Source organism: Canis lupus, chromosome 12 (assembly GCF_011100685.1).
Source record: "Canis lupus familiaris isolate Mischka breed German Shepherd chromosome 12, alternate assembly UU_Cfam_GSD_1.0, whole genome shotgun sequence".
NCBI classification, from domain to species: domain Eukaryota; kingdom Metazoa; phylum Chordata; class Mammalia; order Carnivora; family Canidae; genus Canis; species Canis lupus.
Window position 1 is genome coordinate 20,789,899 of NC_049233.1, and position 22,445 is coordinate 20,812,343.

The 22,445-nt window shown below is 39.8% G+C and overlaps 1 protein-coding gene and 1 long non-coding RNA gene across 2 annotated transcripts in view; one reads left to right on the forward strand and one right to left on the reverse strand.

Moving 5' to 3' along the window:
* FBXO9 (F-box protein 9) overlaps nucleotides 1-17,444 on the forward strand; it is a 48,365-nt gene extending 30,921 nt beyond the window's left edge. The window contains 2 exon segments of the mRNA NM_001160299.1: nucleotides 1,134-1,285; nucleotides 16,835-17,444. Of these exon segments, the coding sequence (NP_001153771.1) occupies nucleotides 1,134-1,285; nucleotides 16,835-16,943 (261 nt within the window). The 3' untranslated portion in view covers nucleotides 16,944-17,444.
* On the reverse strand, nucleotides 772-19,927 carry LOC119874183. Its single transcript, XR_005367864.1, has 3 exons — nucleotides 19,867-19,927; nucleotides 16,166-16,288; nucleotides 772-5,166 (listed from the first exon to the last, which is right to left on the reverse strand). It is a non-coding gene; the product is annotated as an uncharacterized LOC119874183 (long non-coding RNA).
* Between the last annotated feature and the right edge of the window lie 2,518 nt (nucleotides 19,928-22,445).

The window sequence follows — 22,445 nt, forward strand, 5'->3', positions numbered from 1 at the left end:
TCCAAGAGTCAGTTGTGATGTAGTTGGAATAAATACTTGCCTAATGCTTTTATAATTAATACAGTTTTTAGAGTTTTCCTTAGAGCCTCCTCTCTTCCCTGGCATGTGTCAGGATGGTTAGGGCAGAGTTTCATCTGAGTCCCTTGCTAGCTTCCTTGCCTACTTCTGATAGGCTGTAGTTCCCTGGGGCAGCAGTCTGAGGGGCGAGAGGTAGCTGCTATGGCTGTGACCTTGGCCATGAGTTTTGGGGAGTTGTGAGGCCCTTGTTTTTTAGATCTTGTAAAAGAGTTTAGGAACTCTTACATTGAGTACCAGTTTTCTCTTCAGAGTATGATACAGTGAAGCCATGTATACTGTGGCCATTCTTGTGTTGTTAGCAATAGTATTTGCAAAAGTGTGATTCAAAAATGAGTGTCGTCCACATCTGTTTCTTCATTGACTCTTTTACCATTACCACAAAAGATAAGTTGTACTCCATGCTTCTTCTGCATCTTTCACCAATTTATCACTTTGCCTCTTTAAAAATTCCCATATTTTCAGTTGAAGGAAATGTTAGGCTTACATGGAGAAGACAAAAGTTTTCATTTCCAACTCTGAAACTACTGTGTAATTTTAGTTAATTTGTTTAATCTTCCTGGTGTCTTCAGTCTTTCAGCCGTTAAATAGCAGTGTACCATCTTATTTATTTATTTACTTACTTACTTAAAGATTTTATTTATTTATTCATGAGAGACACACATAGAGAGAAAGATGCACAGACACAGGCAGAGGGAGAAGCAGGCTACATGCAGGGAGCCGGACGTGGGACTTGATCCTGGGTCTCCAGGATCAGGCCCTGGGCTGAAGGCGGCACTAAACTGCTGAGCCACCGGGGCTGCTGTACAATCATATTTAACACTTAGGGTTATTATGTTGATTAACTGAGATGATGATGGAGAGAAAAACCTTATTTTTAGAGTGCTTAACATTTTTCAGGGCCTCATACACCTTCTCATTTGATACCCAAGAACCCTGTACCATGTGCAGTTATTATGTTACTTTTAGTATCACTCTTACATATAAATACTATAGGAACATATTATGTATCAATGAGGGGAGGTTTCATTATAGCTCATACACTTTCTCTTTTATAGAAACCACTTGACTATAAATACAGATACTTCCGTCGGGTCCCTGTACAAGAAGCAGATCAGAGTTTCCATGTGGGGCTCCAGCTGTGTTCCAGTGGCCACCAGAGATTCAACAAACTCATCTGGATACATCATTCTTGTCATGTTACTTACAAGTAGGTGAATATCATACAAATACCAAAGTTGCAAATAAATGTGTACTTCCTGTCAGGCTTAGAAAACTCTGATAGGTTTTAAAGTCCTATGAGTCAACATTATATTATAAAACATTATGTTCCATAACATTACATTACAAAGTATAATTAAATGGTACTGCTACTATAGATGCCTCCAGAGTTTGCTGTGCTTTATGTAGAGAGCTGCCAGCATGATAATGGTGCCAGGGAGAGATTCCTGGCCAATGACAGTCTTTTTGGTAAGGGTATTATTCTGTCAGGCACCAAAAGAGTGGACCAGGAGGTGGAACTCTCCTCAGTGCCTGTAGGAATAGGAATGGGAATGGGTGCCACCACTTTGGAAGTGAAAGCAGCACTCTGTGAGCAGAATGGTACTCAGTCCACCTCTAAGCCGTCTGTACATTACCTACTCATTAACTTAAGGCCTTTTTAAAACATCAAATCTTTTTTCTTCTCCTGTGTTTCATTCTTACCAATTTTTTTTTTTTTTTTTTTTACTTTTACTTTATTTCCAGTTTCCATAATCCTCTGGGATTATGCACTGATTTTAATAAAATTGTAGCTAGGAGAGTAAGTCTTCTAAAAAGATGTCATGTGTTCCAAAGCCAAATCTATTAGGGGGTTTCTATTTAAAGCTCTTTGTGTTAGGATTAAGGAACAGAAGAATGTGAGAGAGAAAGGAGCAATATAGAAGTAAGTAAAACATCATTTTATGTGAATAGTGAGATTTGCTGTTGTTAGATTTGAAAAAATGTTGTGTGTAGTCAAGGTCTCTCAGTTCCAAAATTGAATCTAAAATTCTGAGAGACAAGTTTTGAAGTCACCTTCTATTAACCTACTTCACAACCTCGACCACTGGGTTGCAAACTTCCTGCATCCTGTTTCCACCCTTTGTCCTCTTGTATGGAGGGTCCTGAGAACTGAGAAAGTATTTTTCTTTCTTTTCATTCTTAACTTACCAGTCGTATATCTCCTTTTAGCTTCTCTCAGTGAATATGCAGTGGAATGTTTTTTTTTTTATTCTCAAGAAAGACACCAAACTCAGGGAGTACCAAAGAAATAGAAAACATCATGCTTTAAGAGAAAAAAGGACATTATAATAGGTGTCTTTTGTAACTAATAACAGTGACATTGACTTCCTTACTGTATTTATAAAGTCGCTTGAATTTTCTGCCTTTGTTTATTTTTCCCTTTTGGGGAACAAAATAAAGACTGTAGTAGTATTACTTGTCATCTGCTTCCGCTCCCTCCCAACTGGGATGATGCTGTCGATCATGCAAATATTAAGTCATCAAATTCTATTCCAGGATTATAATTCTTCCTAAATTACATTTTAACAAAATCCTTAAAATGTCTGTAGCCTTTTACTTAGAATTTTTAAGGAATCTGTTCAAAGGACATAATAAAAAATATTACATTATATTAAATTACCAAACAACCTAAATCTCCAACAGAAAGGGAATTATTAAGGAAATTGTGATACAGGCAGACAGTGAAATATTATGCAGGCACTAGAAAGGGCTTCTGAAGAGTATTTAATAATGTGATGAAATGCATATGTCAGAATGATAAATTAAAAGCAGGATTACTGACTTCTTTCTGATCAGTAGATTATTAGTAGTTACGTTTCTGGGGAATCAGAAATTATATGCGGATTTTTAACTGTGGGAGTTTGGCACCCAACCCTTATGTTGTTCAAGGGTCAACCATACCTCATATTGTTATGTCTACGTGGTAGAATGAGGAGTGATTTTTCTTTGTACTTTTCTAAATTTTTCAAGCTTTTTACAGTATGCTTGTTAAATAACAAAAATTTAACCAAGTAAATTTTTAAGATCTAATTGGATTTATTAAATGATGCATGAATGGGGGTGCTCTGAGGAGTTGTACAAAATGGAAGGTTTTAATAAAAGAAGAGTGGGGCAAGAAGGTTATTAGCAAAAGAAAAGGATGGTTTCAGGCAAAGACACTTCCCTTAGAAGGAAGAGCAGAGCATCTTATGCAGACTCCTCCTCTTCCTTTGAGGGGTGGGAGAGGGCTCAGGTGGGTACCCATCAATAAATTTCTGACTTACCAGTTAAGACTGCATTTCTGAGGAAGGTTGAAACTGCAATTAAATTATATATTAAGCCCTGGTTTGGAAACTCATTCTGAGTGATGCCATTTGGGGCCTGTGGTTTTCTTTTTAACAGTTCCTCCTTTTTATTAGACTCTCAGCCTAACTGAGAGATGTGACCAAAATTTAAGGCATTACACTAACTCTCAATTACCCTTTTGTAGTTCTCACAGCTATTGTTGTTCTTTGTGTGGTTCCTATAGGTCATGATGCTTTTCCTTAATCTCTATGATATTTATAGTCACAACATCAGGTTTATGTTCCAGACTTAAATCATTTGGTGATTAGTGACAGTGAACATACATTTAAAGCTTTTCAGAGAATATAATTTACCAAAGAGAATACTATTACCATAGATTGTTATTATTATTAGGATAATCCCCGATAGTTGGAGTATACTTTAGAGCCATGGTCCCCAAGACCCAACCAAACCAATCAAAAATAAATAGTCAAAAAAAGATTCTGCTGAAGGAGTCATCTTTTTAAGCCCAGTGCCTTGCTCAGTGATCTTCTATAATTGAGTTCTAACTTCACCATAAGTGTTAAATCCAAGCATACGAGGTGGTATTGGCCACAACACAGACAATCCACCTCCTTGCCTCAGCTAAAAGATAATCAAGGACAACTTTGGCTGGAGAGTCTTAGGATCTTTGTTGTGCTACTATTGCTTTAGCAGCAGACTTTGCAGTAATTTTGAGAATTGATCATAGCCTCATTTATTTGTATCCCTAACCAGGGAAATAGAGACCTATGAAAAAGAGTGAATCTGAATCATGAATGTCTCCTTTTTAATTCCAACAATGTAAATTTAGGAGAGTCAACCAAAGAGATCCCTTATTTTGCTTAGAGGCACAGTTTGATCTTCTCCTAGCCTGAAATAAAAGGTGGTTTTAAATTCCAGAGGTTATACCCACTACCCCCTCCCTTAGCCTGGGAGATACAGATGAGGGTGTTGTCTTTCCAGGGCAAGGCCAGAGTGAAGGAAAGGAAAAGGAGAAAGGGGTTTACGTTTAGTTAGCGAATGAAGTCTCCATCCATCATTTGGGGTGGAATCAGCCTGCCTGTCTGTCAGCTACTTCTCTTCCTCATCAGTTTGATGTGGAGGTCTCTAGCATCTGTACAGGACCAGGTGGAGCCTTCTCTGTATGCTGTGTACCCAAGACTTAATGGTTTTTAGTTTTGCAGCAGTGTCAGTGGTCAGGAGCACCTGCTAAGGTCTTCTTTCCAGTGGGGCTGGAGTGTGATTTTCCTCTGGTGACGTTTATACACTCACCAAATTCTGTGACTAACAGGTTTCTTTGAATTGGGATCCAGGAAAGCTTCTTGAATCTGTGGTTGACACAGGCCTGAGCATAAGACATTAGAGATTTATAGTAGCTCGTCGTCATACAAGCATGAGGCAACAAGAGACCAGAAGGTTGTGTACCTTCTTTATGTGATAGAATTCCAAGAAGTTTGTAGGGTTTTTGTTGGGCTCAAATGATTTGTCCAGTGAAATGGCTGCCTTGATCACTGGAGATAGTGGAAATTATACCCTAAGTGGGAAACATATTCTTAAAGTTTGGTTGATTGGTTGGTTTTTCCTGTGAGGGCATCAGTCATACAACAAGGGAAATCTCAACCCATCTAGAAAACACACATACAATAACAAGAACCTAATGATAAGCCACACTAAGTGGCAGGCAGTTGATTGAAGTACAGCTCCAAGTGTTCAAAGGGTCCAGAAGACCGAGCTTTGAGGCCCCTGGGAACAAAAATAGGTTTTTAGGTGTGGGGAGGTGATTGGTGGTGACCAAATAGGTCACACATTGCTGGTAGACTGTTTTTGTCATTTTAAAGAAGTCTATCAATGTCTGTTTATAACTTGAGTCTTTGTAAATGTGCTATGGTGCGTGAAGGAATACAAAAATTAAAATATGGGATTTGCTAGAGAGCCAGGAAGAATTGGGCTGTCTTGGGTTTCTATAACCCCAAGTGTGTGTTTAATTTGCGGTCAATGCTCACTCATTTCAGTGTCTTCAATTTAGAAGCAGGCTGTTACCATGTTACAAGGACATCAGGATTGCAAGTCTGGTGATCAGGGGCCATTTTTGTGGAAGCAGAGTGGACTTTCTATATAAGTGCCACAAAGAAGGCTTAGTATTAACTTAGTTGGCAGTGCTTCCCTGGTAATTTGCATAGTTGAATAAGCCTCATTAGTTTAACAAGTCCTTTGGAAGATTGTCAAAAATTTTTCAAAAAGGTTTAAAAGTGCTTTAAAAGCACTTGCCTAATAAGTAGGATTACAGATCATTATGAAACTGCAGTCTTATCAAAAGGAGACCAATGTCCAAGAAAACTTTGTTTTTTTAACAAAGCAAAAGCCAGATTCTAATTTTGCACCATCTTACTTGAATATTAAAACTCATTTTTAAAAAATATTTTTAAATTTTAACCAGCTTGACCACTCATTAAAATTCTTTTTCAAAGATTTGTTTCCACAAACCTTTTTACAACCTCTTTTCTACATTCCCATTTAGTCCCTTTTTTTCCTTTTAAACAACACAGACTCTTTCTCCTCAACAAAAAATACATCTCTATTTCTCATACTTTATTTTATGAAAAGCACATCCTGCTTTTTTGGCATACAAAGATGTTTTTCCCTTACTACTTTTATTTTTTTATTTTTAAAATTTTTTAAAAATTAATTTTTTTTCTTATTTTAGTAGCTTTAATGACATATGAAATAGAATTCTTAACCCTTAGAAGCTTTAATTTCTAGTGAAAACTAAGAAGTAAGCAATTGTGAACTTTTACACTAGCATTTTTTAAATGTGTATATTAATGATACATTATAAAATTTCTAGAAGCATGTACTGTTTTACATTTTTTCTCTGTAATATGAAGCCAAAAATTTACTAATTAATGTTTTTAGTACTTTATCTTATTTGGAAAAGATCTAGGTATTGATTGGATTTAACTTTATTCATCATTTTAAAACTTTAAGATTTTAGATTATCAAAAAACAAAAAGGCCTGGGAAAACTAAGTAGACATAATTATTGCTGAAAAGCTTGTTTCTAAACTTCTGTTTTGCTTACCTGTTTTCTTGAGTGATGTTTAGATTACCTACAGACACTTTATTAAACATTAGACAAATTCAGTCATTACCCTAAGCTATTATTTTTTGTGTGGACATATCTAATAAGAGAGAATATGAATTTATATGACTAGTAAACTAAGGTAGATTAAGTTTTATATTTAATGTTAATAACTAAAAACATGTCTGTTTTAATTAAACCATCAACCATAATCTAGCTTTTATATCAAATGTTTTCTGTATCACATTCTTTTTTTTTTCCTTCATTTGTTCTTATTGAAGTTTGATTTCCCAACATATAGCATAACACCCAGTGCTCCATCCCATCAAGTGCCCTCCTCAGTGCCCATCACCCAGGTACCCCAACCCCCCACTCACCTTCCCTCCTGCAACCCTTTGTTTGATTCTCAGAGTTAGGAGTCTCTCATGGTTTGTCTCCCTCTCTAATTTTTCCCACTCAATACCCCTTCTTTCCCTTCTAGTCTCTTTAACTATTTCTTATATTACCCATAAGAGTGAATTCATATGATGATTGTCCTTCCTCCGAGTGACATATTTTACTCAGCATAATACCCTTCAGTTCCATCCACGTCAAAGCAAATGGTGGGTATTCATCCTTTCTGATGACTGAGTAATATTTCATTGTGATAGATATATATATATATATATATCTATATATACACACACACACCACATTTTTTGTCCATTCATTTGTCAAAGGGCATCGAGGCTCCTTCCACACTTAGCTATTGTGGACATTGTTGCTATGAACATTGGGGTGCAGGTGTCCTGGCATTTCACTACATCTGTATCTTTGGGGTAAATCCCCAGCAGTACAATTGTTGGGTTGTAGGGTAGCTCTATTTTTAACTCTTTGAGGAACCTCCACACAGTTTTCCAGAGTGGCTGCACTAGTTCACATTCACACCAACAGTGTAAGAAGGTTCCCCTTTCTCAACATCTTTTCCAGCATTTATTGTTGCCTGTCTTGTTAATTTTTGCCATTCTCACTGGTGTGAGGTGGTATCTCATTGTGGTTTTGATTTGTATTTCCCTGATGGCAAGTGATGCGGAGCATTTTCTCATGTGCTTGTTGGCCATGTCTATGTCTTCTTTGGTGAAATGTCTGCCCATTTCATGATTGGATGGTTTGTTTCTTGGGTGTTGAGTTTAAAAAATAAGTTCTTTATAGATCTTGGATACTAGCCCTTTATCTGATATGTCATTTGCAAATATCTTCTCCCATTCTGTAGGTTGTCTTTTAGTTTTGTTGACTGTTTCTTTTTTTTTTTTTGCTTATTGCATTTTTTATTTCAATTTTAGATAAAAATGGAAATAGGGTTACAGGGGAAATTATCATCAACACCTAGAGAATCACAAATCAAGATGAGACCATGAGAAATATCTATGTTTCAGTCCCTTTTCTTCCAGAACTCTTTTACAACTCTGCTTTCTTGAAAGAGAATTCATGAGCTATAATACTTGAGGAGATTCTCATCTGTAGGTTTTAGGATTTTCTTATCTGTCATATTCACCACCCATCCAGGGGCAAGACCAAAGAAAATCTGCCTTGGATCCTTTCGAGTACTAAGCATTTTGAAGAGCTCGTCTTTAGCGATATCAGGTAAAATATAGCCGTACTTCTTGGCAAGTTCAAGTCTTGCTTCAGGAAATTTGGCAGGATCCGCCAGGTAACCACGATTCTTTGCATCGGTATAATACGGTACCAGTGCTTCAGGAGGAAGCATTCGTTTTGGAATAGGTTGTCCACGCAGAAAGAATGGAACAGGTTTGCACAGAATTTCTAGACTTCTTGGATCATAAAAAGCTGTAGTAACAACACCACCATTTTTTTCAATTGCAGCAATGGCTAATTCTGAAGCCAACTGTACTTCAATATTAACTTTCGCCTTAAAGGTGTCAGCACCCTCCTCTACCAGCTGGACACCATAATCCCTTTTAAGTGGCTGGATGGTCACACCTCTCCCATTGACAAGTTGAGTTAGGTCAATAGGTTGAGTAGGATCCACGCGACCCAAATCAATAAGATATTGCAATCTATTGAGACTCAAAGGCTGATACTGGCGTCTGAAGCTATGACCTTCATTAAACCTGTATTTTGGGATTCAAATGTAAAATGGGGTTTGGCCTCCCTCAAAACCCAGTCTGGGCCGGGTTCCTCTCTGCCGCTCTCCTTTATGGCCTCGGCCACATTTTCTACCTCTTCTCTGACCTCTTCGCCGTCTTTCCGGTTTCCTGGAGCCTGGATTTGGTTTTACGTTGGCCAAGCTCACACGGGGCAAGGCCCGGAGCAGGTCCAGGGTTCTTGCCCCGCCGGCCTGCACGGGACCCGCCATCGGAGGGCCAACCCTCCCAGGGCGCCGCGGGTCGCCTCCTTTTTTTTTTTTTTTTTTAATTTTTATTTATTTATGATAGTCACAGATAGAGAAAGAGAGAGAGGCAGAGAGACATAGGCAGAGGGAGAAGCAGGCTCCATGCACCGGGAGCCCGATGTGGGATTCGATCCGGGGTCTCCAGGATCGCGCCCTGGGCCAAAGGCAGGCGCCAAACCGCTGCGCCACCCAGGGATCCCGCCTCCTTTTTGACTGTTTCTTTTGCTGTGCAGAAGCTTTTTATGCTGATGAAGTTCCAGTAGTTCATTTTTGCTTTTGTATCCCTTGCCTTCATAGATGTATCTTGCAAGAAGTTGCTGTGGCCAAGTTCAAAAAGGGTGTTGCCTGTGTTCTCCTTTAGCAGTTTGATGGATTCTTGTCTCACATTTAGATCTTTCAACCATTTGAGTTTATCTTTGTGTATGGTGTAAGAGAATGGTCTAGTTTCATTCTTCTGCATGTGGATGTCCAATTTTCTCAGCACCTTTATTGAAGAGACTGTCCTTTTTCCAATGGATAGTCTTTCCTGCTTTGTCAAATATTAGTTGACCATAGAATTGAGACTCCATTTCTGGGTTCTCTATTCTGTTCCATTGATCTATGTGTCTGTTTTTATGCCAGTACCACACTGTCTTGATGATCACAGCTTTGTAATACAGCTTGAAATCTGGCATTGTGATGCCCCTGCCATTGGTTTTCTTTTTCAATATTCCTCTGGCTATTTGGGGTCTTTTCTGATTCCATACAAATCTTAATATTATTTGTCCCAACTCTGTGAAGTCTATGGTATTTTGATGGGGATTGCATTGAACATGTAAATTGCCCTGGGTAGCATAGACATTTTCACAATATTTATTCTTCCAATCCATGAGCATAGAATGTTTTTCTATCTCTTTGTGTCTTCCTCAATTTCTTTCAGAAGTGTTTTGTAGTTTTTTTGGGCATAGATTCTTTACCTCTATGGTTAGGTTTATTCCTAGGTATCTTACGGTTTTGGGTGCAATTGTAAATGGAATTGATTCCTTAATTTCTCTTTCTTCAGTCTCATTGTTAGTGTATAGAAATGCAACTGATTTCTGTACATTGATTTTGTATCCTGCCACATTGCCGAATTGCTGTATGAGTTCTAGCAATCTTGGGGTGGACTTTTTGGGTTTTCTATATACAGTATTATGTCATCTACAAAGAGGGAGAGTTTGACTTCTTCTTTGCCAATTTGAATGCCTTTTATTTCTTTCTGTTGTCTGACTGCTGAGGCTAGGACTTCTAGTACTACGTTGAATAGCAGTGGTGAGAGTGGACATCCCTATCGTGTTCCTGATCTTAGGGGAAAGGCTCTCAGTTTTTCCCCATTGAGAATGATATTTGCTGTGAGCTTTTCATCTTAAAACCAATATGATGGCTTCATCAGGATAAAATAGCTTTTAAGATATTGAGGAATATCCCCTCTATCCCTGCATTTAAAGAGTTTTAATCAGGAATGGATGCTGTATTTTGTCAGATGCTTTCTCTGCCTCTATTGAGAGGATCATATGGCTCGTCTTTTCTCTTGTTGATGTGATTTGTCACATTGATTGTTTTGTAAGTGTTGAACCACCCTTGCATTCCGGGGATAAATCCCACTTGGTCATGGTGAATAATCCTCTTAATGTACTCTTGGATCCTATTGGCTAGTATCTCGGTAAGAATTTTTGCATCCATGTTCATCAGGGATATTGGTCTGTAATTCTCCTTTTTGGTGGGGACTTTGTCTGATTTTGGAATCAAGGTAATGCTGGCCTCATAAAACGAATTTGGAAGTGTTTCCCTTTCTATCTTTCAAAACAACTTTAGTAGAATAGGTATCATGTCTTCTTTAAATGTTTGATAGAATTCCCCCAGGGAAGCCATCTAGCTCGGACTTTTGTGTCTTGGGAGGTTTTTGATGACTGCTTCAGTTTCCTCTCTGGTTATTTGCCTGTTCAGATTTTCTATTTCTTCCTGTTCCAGTTTTGGTAATTTGTGGTTTGCCAGAAATGTGTACATTTCTTCTAGATTGCCTTAATTTGTTGGCAGATAGCTGCTCATAATATGTTTTTAAAATCGTTTGTATTTCCTTGGTATTTGTTGTGATCTCTCTTCTTTCATTTGTGATTTTATTAATTTGAGTCTTTTTTTTTTTTTTAATTTATTTATTCATGAGAGACACAGAGAGAGAGAGGCAGAGACACAGGCAGAGGGAAAAGCAGGCTTCATGCAGGGAGCCCATGTGGAACCCGATCTCAGGTCTCCAGGATCATATCCTGGGCCAAAGGTAGCACTAAACCGCTGAGCCACCCAGGCTGCCCAAGAGTCTTTTCTTTTTAATAAGGCTGGCTAGGGGTTTATCTATCTTATAAATTCTAAGAACCAACTCCTGGTTTTGTTGATCTGTTCGACAGTTTTTCTGGTTTCTATTTCAGTGAGTTCTGCTCGAATCTTTATTATCTCTCCTCTGCTTAGTGTAAGTTTTACGTGTTCTTTCTCCAATTCCTTTAGGTGCGAGGTTAGCTTGTGTATTTGAGTTTTTTTTTCAATTTTTTGAGGGAGGCTTGTATTGCAGTGTATTTCCCTCTTAGGACCGCTTTTGCTCTATCCCAAATATTCTGAATGGTTGTATCTTCACTTTCATTACATTTCCATGAATGTTTTTTAATTCTTCTCTAATTTCCTGGTTGACTCATTCATCGTTTAGTAGGATGCTCTTTAACCTCCATTTGTTTGGGTTTCTTCCAAATTTCTTCTTGCGATTGAGTTCTAGTTTCAAAGCATTGTGGTCTGAAAATATGCAGGGGACAATCCCAGTCTTTCCGTTATCTGTTGAGACCTGATTTGTGACCCAGTATGTGGTCTATTCTGGAGAAAGTTCCATGTGCACTTGATAAGAATGTGTATTCAGTTGCATTTGGATGTAAACTTCTGTATATACCTGTGAAATCCATTTGGTCCAGTGTATCATTTAAGGCCATTATTTCTTTGGTGAGGTTCTGCTTAGAATATCTGTCATTTGCTGAAAGTGCCATGTTGAAGTCTCTTACTGTTAGTGTATTATTATCTAAGTATCTCTTTACTTTGGTTATTAATTGATTGATACACTTGGCAGCTCCCACATTAGGGGCATAAATATGCATGATTATTAGGTCTTCTTGTTGGATAGACCCTTTAAGTATGTATTACTACTGATATGAGGATTGCTACCCCAGCTTTCTTTTGAGGACCATTTGAATGGTAAATGTTTCTACACCCATTCATTTTCAGACTGGAGGCATCCTTAGGTCTAAAATGAATCTCTTGTAGACAGCATATAGATGGGTCTTATTTTTTTAACCAGTCCAATACCCTGCGTCTTTTGATGGGATCATTTAGCCCATTCACGTTCAGAGTAACTATTGAAGTATATGAATTTGGAGTTATCGTATTACCTACCTATTTAGTCCCTGTTTTTGTGGATTGTTTCTTTGGGCTCCCTCTTTATTTTACAGGGTCCCCGTTAATATTTCTTGCAGAGCCAGTTTGGTGGTCACATATTCTTTCAGTTTCTGCCTGTCTTGGAAGCTTTTTATCTCTCCTATTCTGAATAACAGCCTTGCTGCATGAAGTATTCTTGGCTGTATGTTCTTCTCATTTACTACCCTGTATATATCATGCCAGCCCTTCCTGGCCTGCCAGGTCTCTGTGGAGAGGTCCACTGTTAATCTGATATTTCTCCCCATATAAGTTAAGAATCTCTTGTCTCATGCTGCTTTAGGAATTTTCTCTTTATCTTTGAAATTTCCAAGTTTATTAAATGTTGAGGTGTTGAACAATTTTTATTATTTTTGGCAGGGGGTCCTCTGTCTCTTGGATCTGAATGCCTGTTTCCTTCCCCAGATTTGGGAAGTTCTCAGCTATGATTTGTTCAAATATACTTTGTTGTCCTCTCTCTCTCTCCACCTCTTCTGGAATCCCAATTAGACGTCTATTCCCTCTTCTCAAACCCTCATTTATTTCCCTAAGTCTTTCCTCATGGCTCTTAATTGTTTTTGTCTTTTTTCCTGAGCTTCCTTCCTTACCATCAGTTTGTCTTCTATGTCACTCACTGTCTCTTCCACCTCATTAACCCTAGCAGTTAGAACATCCAGTTTGGATTGGATCTCATTTAATCTATTTTTAATTTTGGCCTGATTAGATCTCAATTCTGCAGTAACAAAATCTCTATGGAGGATCACTGGGTTTGTCTGCTTGGGTGCCCTGGGATCCAGGGCTCTGTGCTGCTGGATCCTCACTCCCCGGGACCACCTCTACCAAAGGGAAAGGGGCACAGCCATCTCCTTCCATTGCTGGGATCTAGGTTAAAGGGAAGCTCTGGAGCCGGCCTGCCTACCCGACTGTCTTATCCCAAATGCCCCAGAGGGCGCTCCAGCCCTTTACCGATACCGGACTGCGATTTGTGGTGAGCTTTCCCCTGGGTGCCCCTCCTGTGATTCTGCCCAATTTCTCTGCTAAGCACTTTTCAGTCAGGGAAAACTGTTACACGAATTTTTTAAGTTCCCGCTTCTTCAGGGCTGGGCTTTCCTGCCCCAGAGGCTCTCACCCCCTCTGCTTTAGCCTGGCTACTTGTGGTTCCCTCCCCCATTTTATTCTTTTTTTTTTTTTTTTTCCATCTTCCTACCTTGTTAGAAACAAAAACTTTTCTCTCCATAGCATTCCACCCATTCTCTTTAAATCTCAGGTCAAATTCATAGGTGTTCAGGATGTTTTGAAAGTTATCTAGGTAAGTTTGTGGGGCCAGGTGAGTTGAGGACCCTACTCTTCACCATCTTCCTGGATCACATTCTTTATGATTTTCAGAATGCCCATCCTTAAAGGCACTTGCCTTCAAACCCACTAAATAGAGCTCTTTTACAAATTCATTTCAGCGATAGCATCTAGAAGTGAAAAGTACCTCATAAGTAAAACACACATGGACAGACTCAGAGACCTTATAGCTTGTTTTGAAAGTCCCGCCTAAATTAGACAAAGGATTTATGAAAGTCAGATGTGAGTTTGTTTTTCTGATAGATGGAATGGACTATGTTGAGGTTACCTGGCTGCGTGGATAAGGCTTTTCTTTATACACATCTTTGGAGAAAACACTTCAGTGTTGTATTTGTCCTTGGTAAGTCGAGTTCCAAATGACTTCACCCATTGTGTTTTTTCTTGAAAGAATCATCTCCTTAAGTTTGCATTGTAAAGAGATCGACTAAAGAATTTCAGGGGAAGCCCGGGTGGAACACTGAGATTTAAAAGGCACAGGGAAAAATGCAAGCTCCTTCTCAAAGAAATTTGGTTTCCTAAAGCCAATCATTTACAAGCTATTTGAGATAAATGGGGCATTTTGGGATTGGTAAGGGCATAGGGGAACTTTCAGTTACCTGTAGAACTGCATTTCTGGTTTTGTAAAGATTTGTGACGTAAGGACCATTGCTTTCAATTCAGTCCAGAGAATTAGATTGTGACTTCATGGCATTGTAGGTTGCTGCATCTACTCAACTGTGATATCCTCAGTTTGCTTTTTTCACCCTGGAGTACATCATTTTAATTTTAAGCATTTTTGGCAGTATTGAAGAGCCTCCTTTGGGTAAAAGGTGGATCTCCAAGGAGGGTACAAGTTTATCAACTTCCCTGAATCTAGAATCACTCACAGTGATGGCTCCAGAGAGAACCAACATCCTGCATGTCCCAAGCAGGCAGAAAGTCAGGCCCAGTTATGTAAAACCAGACAAGCAAGAAGGTAGTAGATGTCCCTGGGAGAGAAGGGATCGGTAAACAGTGGATCTGGATTTAGAAGGAAAGGGATGGTGTCATTTTATTTTCTCTTTGAGATTTGGAGGAGCTGATTCCAGTAAGAATTTTCACCTTTTGCTGGCTCCTGCCAGTTTTCCCGGCATCCCCTCGGCACGATCTGGTATATGCCAGTTCACTCTCGACTAAGGAATAGGATAGTTTATCAGCAGTTTGCCCTCGGCTTCATCAACTCTGGGAGGGGCTCACCTGATGCCCTGCTTGGAAGGTAGATAACAGGGTGTCTGTAAGGCCATTAACTTGGCACAATGTTGTTTATGTTTGTGTAGTCTCTTCAGAGTGGGAAAGAAATTCGGATTAGAATGAGTACCCAAAGGAGGAAGATGGGAAACAGGAATGATGTCAGTCTCACAGGCTTGTTTTAGGTACCTACCTTTTTTTTTTTTTTTTCTTTTTCATTTTACATTAACTTTTTGTAATAAAATCTTTCAATGAAACTGTTTCAGAACTTTGAAACCTTTTGGAGGCTTCTGCATGCCAAATAAAATGGGTATCCCATTCTGTCTGGTTTGGAAGCCCTTGCTTTCAAGTGGACTTCTTCAATGATCTTATCTAATGGGAACATTCCCCATAATGGCCATCATGTTTCCAGGTTGTGATTCCTCTGAGGGCTGACAGCAGGTTGGTAGGACCCTAGCCACAGAGTTAACCCACATCAGCCTTCTTTTGGGGCACCCATCCTGACAATTACCAGGCCGAGTTCCTCGGGACACATGACAAGCTTAGGAAGATTTTGTTGTTTCTGTTAAATATCTAAAACTTCTGGGACTGTAGTTCTTAGACATGAAATAAGCAGATGAGCCAGAAGGTGGCATGCTTGAGGCATTAGCTAAGCCCTTGGGTTTCCCTGAGCTGAACTACCACCTGCAAGGGCTGTGCTATGGGGTAGGGGATTGTGTATGTTTTACAGTGTGCCTCGTTGCCTGGAAAGTTTCTTGAGATTGGTAGGTGACCTCTGCCAACATACCCTGTTCCACCACCAACTTATCCTATCCCAGGTCTTCTTAAGGTGGTGAACACTTTGAACAGCCTTTAAAAAACTCAAACCATCCCCACCAATTCTTTCGGCTTTTTGGCCTCCCAAGATCCCCGCTAGTGATAGGCTTTACACAAAACAAGACAGACAGACCTGTGCACCTTGCCGTTCCGGCAGTACCGCGTCTTGGCCGCAAGGCCCTGTGCACACCACCACCGATTCCCACAGCATGTTGCTTTTCCACCAGATATTGTGGCCTGCAGGGTTGGGGACTTGGCTCTGGCAGGCCCTTCTGTGGGCTCAGTTGGGCTCTGGACAAATATGCCAGCTGGACTGGGCTGCAGGCATAACCATCTGCCAGCTCAAGCTGCCCTGCCCTGGAATGGAATACCATTTAGATGGGGAGCTTGGATGTCAACAAGTGACCAAAAAGCTCAGAATCGAGAGGAACTTACGCATGCCCCTCAACAGGGTGACAAAGATAGGAACTCCAGAGCTTCTCAGGTACCATGCCTATGTTCTCATCGTCCCCAAATGCTGTCAGAAGTTCACTTTGGATCCTGTTGGTGCCACCAAATCTGTTAAATGACAGAAATTCAACCAAGTGAATTTTAATTGTCTAATTGGCTTTATAAACAAATCATGAATTGGGCAGCGTCCCATCTAACAAGTAGAGGGGAGCTCAGAGGAGTTGTACAGAATGGAAGGTTTTCGTAGAAGGGGAGGGCAGGGGCAAGAAGGTTATTTGCTAGAAAAGGATTGTCCCAGGCAATGCTGCTTTCCTAGAGGGAAGAGCAGGGAGTCTTACCACGCAGGCTGCCTGCTTTTCTTTGGGGATTGGAGAGGGCCCAGGTGGCAGACTCATGAGCACTCCTCAGAAAATTCCTGACTGATTGGAAACTGCATCTAGATTGTGTGTTAGGCCCTGGTTTGGGAACACAGTCTGAGTGATACATTGTAGCCTGTGATTTTGTCTTGTCATACCTCTGTCATTTAGAATTTACTGAGATGAATTAAAAGTAAAAAAGACAGAAGCATAAGATAAACCTTCCCCTATAAATACGTGAGGATTTTGAATGAGTTGAAACTTCCTCGTGACTGTTGATTTTGTGCTTTCCTTCCAGATCCACTGGTGAGACTGCAGTTACTGCTTTTGAGATCGACAAGATGTACACCCCCTTGTTCTTTGCCAGAGTGAGAAGCTACACTGCTTTCTCAGAGAGGCCCCTGTAGGGCCTCACGTCCAGTCCTCTGTCAATGTTGCATGAATAAAAGTATATAGAGCAAAAGAGCACCTAAGTTATAAATGTACATATATATATATATGGAATTGGAACTTATTTTACATTGTTAGAGTTCTTTTAAGAAGAGTATAAATTGATTATTTTTTTTATTTAGAGGGATAGTTGATACTTGGGGTATTTTGTTTTGAAATTAAGGAGTTGAGATCACAAGTTGTTTAATAAGCACATTTATGTTGTGAAAAACCTTAAAATGAGCTTTAAATAATGTCCTTTTTCAAGAGGATTTCTGAGCAGATTTCTGTCACACAAGTCTCCTTCCTCCTGATCATCCCAATATTTTAATTGCATCAGGGGAGCTTCCACTGGATCAGCATTTCTTTCACGCATGACACGGTGTCTTTGCACTAAAGGCTCAAAATGTGAAAACTTGTTCTGAATTTGTTTGAAACTGTTTGACCAATAAAAATAATAAACACTTCTTTCAAGAAAATATCTCTGGATGGCCTTTTTTAAATGTGAGAATAATAAGCAGCCCTAGGGGAGCCAGCAGAGGCTTAGGAATCTGTCTCCTCTCATCCGTGGTCTCTGTATGCAGCCACATATCCATACTTCTCCACACTCCAAGCTCATCTAGGCACCTTACAGACGTGTGATGTTAAATGAGAAAGACTGAGCTCAAGCCTAGAGCCCTTCAACAAACTCAACTGGGCATCACTATTCTTAACAGCAGATGATCATGCCATCCCAAGCCCAACTCTATCCAGAATTAAAGCAGGGAGGGCACTGGCCACCAGGAGCACTGTTTTGACTCCCTAGTGATGATGCCATGGCTGTGTGATCTCAGAGTTTGTGTCTGGCAGACCTGTACCAGAGTCAGTTCTGGTGTTGGCAATTCAAGCTCAGCTAGAATTGAAGATGCACATACTTTGAGAAACCAGCATTGGCAACCACAGCTGCTTTCCAGTTCGTGTTGACGTTAAAAGATACTTCCTAAGTTCCTGTGATTCGGTGTGGGACAGTTCATTTAAAAAGCCAATGCATGTTATATTAAAGGTGAAAACCAAACATCCAGAGACTACTACTTGGGTTAGCTTTCTGTAGTAATCTGAGAAACAATGTTTTCCTCAAGCAAAAAAAGAGAAAGCAGCAAAATGCCTAAGATAGGGCAGCTCTTCATGATGTGACTAGTAGTTTTGATACCCAAGTGAAAAGGACATCTGACTAGGACATAGTCAAATATAGCTAGAAAAATATATTCCTAAGGAGAGTGGGAGTCGAAGATTCTCTGTTGTTTTGCCACCATGCTTGGATTAGTCAAGAGCTGCTGTGGACAGCCAGTGGATACTAAGTTCAAAGCTTTCCTTGTTCCCACTAATGAGACTTCTATGTATTTAGCTTGTAGCTGACGAGTATTTTTGAATTACATTTTCTGTACATTCAGGTTTTTTATTTTTTAAAAGATTTTTATTTTAGTGCAGGGGGAGGGGCAGAGATGGGGAGAGAGAGTCTCAAGCAGTCTCAGTGCTGAGTGCAGAAGCCCAGTGTGGGGCTGATCTCTAACCAGGGGTGCACTGGCATATTGAGTTCTCCCCCCCCCCCCCCATCATGGCAGGAGTCACTTGGGAGTGGTACCAGTCCCTGCCAGAGCTGCTTTCGGTGAGGAAGACCTGCTGAGGCAGAAGGGTTAGATGATGCAGGTTTGCAGGGGAACTTAGAGGTGGCACACGGGGTGCTAGCAAGTTAAGTATGGAGTGTTAGTGCTGGTTCTCACCAGTATCCAGCTGTCTAGTCTCAGGGAAGGAGAGCCTCCAGTAGCCCTGAGCCCTCCTACCCTACCCTCCACTAAGGTGTGAGAAGGTTGCTTGTGGAGGAAACACAAGAGGAAGGGGAGCTGACTACAGTTAGTGCTTAGGCCAGATTCTCTGTGAGGACATCTGAGCAGCTCAAGGAGATAAAATGCAATTTCTGGAAAGTGGTTTGTTGGTTTTTTAGGAGTTCCTGTACATACTGCTCTGTCAGCTTCCCCTAGTATTTATTGGTGTTTGTAATGTTCAAATAAAGAAAGGACATCCCTGTAGTTAAGAGGCTTCTGTGGCAGGATTTGCATATTACAGGAGAAAAAGGTTACACAGCAAAAATTCCTTCTGGTTGGTTATCTTTGGGTGTTTTTTGATGTTATGTATATTCTAATATTCTCACAATAAATGTCTATGTTTTGTATTAATCTGAATGTACTGCGGCACCCTGTGTGGTGCAGTTGTTGAAGCCTCTGACTCTTGGTTTCAGCTCAGCTTGTGATTCCTGGCTGTGCAGGGAAAAAGCCCTGCTGCTTGGTGCACCCATAACTGTGGCAGAAAGATGAATACCACATCTAGTGCAACTGCCGGCCCTGCCCATCAATGAAAACCTCTGTGGGCCACCGGGAGAAAGCCCTGGCCTTCTAAGAGCCCTCAAGTACAGCAGAAAGGCTGATAGCAGAAACCTAGTTTGACTGCTGATCCCATCCACCTGCAAGCCCCATATTGATTGATACCAGGCACCTGATACCCTATACCCTGTGTGGTGTGCCCACAGCAGGCAAAGTGGGCTATTGCTGACTAGGGGCAGGCAAACATAGCCACACAGCAGAGTACATGCAGCCTACATGGGGACACCCCTGGAGCACCTGATTCTGGTGCCCAGGGGGCATTGTGCTCCAGGACACCACAGGACACAAGGTCACTACTTTCAAGAGACCAGTAGACGTAGCTGACTTCCTTAATCCATAGAAACAAACACAGAGACTAAGACAAAAAAAGGACACAGGAATATGTCTTAAAGAAAATAGAAATCACAAAAGAGCTAAATGAAATAGGTAAGTCATAGCTATGCCTAAAAAAAAAATTCAAAGTAATGGTCATAAAGATACCAACCTTGAGAAAAATGTGGGTAGGGATGCCTGGGTGACTCAGTTCATTAAGCGTCCGACTCTTCATCTCAGCTAGGTCTTGATCTCATTGTCGTGAGTTGGGCTCCATGCCAGGCGTGGAGCCTACTTAAAAAAAAGTAGATAAACTCAGTAAGAACTTAAAGAGGAAATATAAAAAAGAACCAGAGACGAAGAATTCAATAACTGAAATTAAACTAACAGTAGAGGGAAAGGACAGCAGATTAGAGGATGCAGAAGAACAGATCAGTGATCCTAAGGAAAGCAACCACGCTTAACAGAAAAATAAAAAGAATAAAAAATGAGCATAAATTAAGGGAACTCAATACCATCAAGCTTAATAACATTTGCATTATAGGGATTCCAGAAAGAGAAGAAAGAGAAGGGGGTAGAGTATTTACTTGAAAAGGGGCGCCTGGGTGGCTCAATTGCCTAAGCATCTGCCTTCCACTCAAGTCATGATGCTGAGGTCCTGGGATCAAGCCCTGCATTGGGCTCCCTGCTCGGCGGGGAGCCTGCTTCTCCCTCTCTCTCTCTGCCCTTCTCCCCATGGCTTGTGCTCTCTCAAACAAAACAAAAGAAAAAACTTAGAAAACAGCCATCCAGGCCCAGGAAGCACAGAAAGCCCCTTAGAAGATGAGCCCAGGAGGTCCACAGCAAGACATAATTTAAATGGCAATTAATAATTTAAATGGCAAAAAGTAATGATAGAGTTTCAAAAGCAGCAAGAAAAAAAAAGTTATATACAAGAGAAACCCCATAAAGCTATCAACTTTTTTTTTTTTTTTTTCCAGCAGAAACTTTTAGCATACCATGCCAACCCCTCTGGCCTACAAAGTGCTGAAAGGAAAACAAAAAACAAACAAACAAAAAACACCTATAACCAAGAATACTTTATCCAGCAGGTCATCACTTAGGAGAGATAAAGAGCTTCCCAAACAAGAGTTAAAGGAATACATCATCACTAAAACATCCTGATAAGAAACATTAAAGGGAATTCTTTGGAAAGAAAAGGCATAACTGGAAGAAATTTGAAAGGAAAACATTTCACTGGTAAAAGCAAGCTAATAGTAAAGGTAGCAGATAAATCACTTATAAAGCCAGTGTGGAGGTTAAAATAAAAAGTAGTAAAATCAATGATTTCAGGCAGCCCAGGTGGCTCAGCGGTTTAATGCCGCCTTCAGCCCAGGGTGTGGTAATGGAGACCTGGGATCGAGTCCCGCGTCGAGCTCCCTACATGGAGCCTGCTTCTCCCTCTGCCTGTGTCTCTGCCTCTCTCTCTCTCTGTGTCTCTCATGAATAAATAAGTAAAATCTTTAAAAAAAAAATCAATGATTTCTACAAAATTCACTCAAGAGATACACAAAAATGTGGAATATGATCTCATACACATAAAAATTGGGGGAATAAAAATTTAGTATTTTTAGAATGTGCTTGAACTTAAGTGACCATCAATTTAATATAAATTGCTGTACACATGAGACATTATATGTCAATGAAAGGTAACCACAAATCAAAGCATATATAATAGATATATAAAAAAGAGAAAGGAACCCAAGTATAACACTAAAGAAAACCATTAAACCACAGAGAAAGAACAAGAGAAGAAAGGAATAGAAAATACCTACAAAAGCAACACAATGAACAAAACGACAATAAGTACATACTTACTAATAATTACATGTAAAAGGACTAAATGCTCTAATCAAAAGACATAGAGTGACAGAATGGGTTAAAAAAAAAAGTCCTATCTCTACGTTGCTTACAAGAGATTCACTTCAGACCTAAAGACACATACAAATAAAGTGAAAGCATAGAAAAAGATACAGCATGCAAATAGAAGTGGTTAGGGGACAAGAGTCAATGTAGCAACACTTAGATCAGACAAAATTACTTTGAAACAATAATTGTAACAAGAGACAAAGAAGGGCATTACTGCATAAAGATAAAGAGATCAGTCCAACAAGAAGATATAACAACTGTATATATCTATGCACCGAACATTGGAGCACCTAAGTACATAAAAGAAATGTTAGTGGACATAAAGGGAAAAACCGCCAGTAATGCAAAAATAGCAGGGGATTTTTAATGCTCCATTTACTTCAAAGGATAGATCATCCAGGCAGAAAATCAATAAGGAAATAATGTTTTTGAATGACAATTTAGACCAGAAGGCATAAACAGAGATATACACAGAACATTCCATACAAAACCAATAGCATACACATTCTTTTCAAGTGCACATGAAACATTCTCCAGGATGGGTCACATGTAGGGCCACAAAACAAGTCAAATTTAAGGAGATTAAAATCACATGCGTTTTTTCAGACAGCATAATGAATCACAAGAAAAAAACCCCAGCATAAACACATGGAAGCTGAACGACATGCTACTAAACAGCCAATGGTCAATAAAGAAATCAAAGAGGAAATTTAAAAATAGCTGGTAAAAAATGAAAATGAAAACACTACTGTCCAAAATCTTTGGGACACAGTGAAAGAAGTTCTAGGAGAAAAATTCATACTGATGCAGGCCTACCCCAAGAAACAAGAAAAATCTCAAACA